Source organism: Penaeus monodon, chromosome 23, assembly GCF_015228065.2.
Source record: "Penaeus monodon isolate SGIC_2016 chromosome 23, NSTDA_Pmon_1, whole genome shotgun sequence".
NCBI lineage: Eukaryota > Metazoa > Arthropoda > Malacostraca > Decapoda > Penaeidae > Penaeus > Penaeus monodon.
In genome coordinates this window covers 7,271,979-7,272,495 of record NC_051408.1, presented here as the reverse complement: position 1 = coordinate 7,272,495, position 517 = coordinate 7,271,979, and the positions used below count along the sequence as shown (strand labels likewise).

The window sequence follows — 517 nt, the reverse complement described above, 5'->3', positions numbered from 1 at the left end:
AAGAGCATTTACCGTAAGGAGGTGGGGGGGGGGGTTGTTCACGTTCCGTAAAGAGCAGAGATGGAGGGAAGGGGAGGGGGGGGGGAAATCACAAAAAAAAAAGAATTGCAGAAACAGAGAAAAAGGGGCGATGAAAGAGGGGAAAAAAAATGAAAAAGAAACTTACGTTCGTAGGGAATGAAGCCTTCTTCGTCTTCCTCGGGGCAGCACTCCTTAAGGACGGGCTCCAACTCAGCTTTCTCAAGACGCTCACCTTGAAGGAGGGCGGAAGGAAGGAGAGTGAGTGTCGAGGGCGAGTGTCGAGGGCGAGTGTCGAGGGCGAGTGTCGAGGGCGAGTGTCGAGGACGAGTGTCGAGGGTGAATGCCACGAGTGAGTGTCGAGGGTGAGTGCCACGAGTGAGTGTCAAGGGTGAGTGCCACGAGTGAGTGTCGAGGGTGATGATGCTAAGTAACGAATGGCAGTGTGTCGTGTGCTCGGCTGTGATGTGTATTTTCATGAATGTTTGGTGTGTTTTAC

At 52.8% G+C, this 517-nt stretch overlaps 1 protein-coding gene across 3 annotated transcripts in view; it reads right to left on the bottom strand.

The window, feature by feature from the left end:
• Positions 1-517, bottom strand: part of LOC119587760 (myosin light chain 1) — an 8,881-nt gene that overhangs the window by 3,968 nt on the left and 4,396 nt on the right. For all 3 annotated transcript variants that reach the window (XM_037936447.1, XM_037936446.1, XM_037936448.1), the window contains exon 4: positions 167-253. In XM_037936447.1, coding sequence (XP_037792375.1) covers positions 167-253 — 87 coding nt within the window. The remainder of the gene's footprint in view (positions 1-166; positions 254-517) is intronic.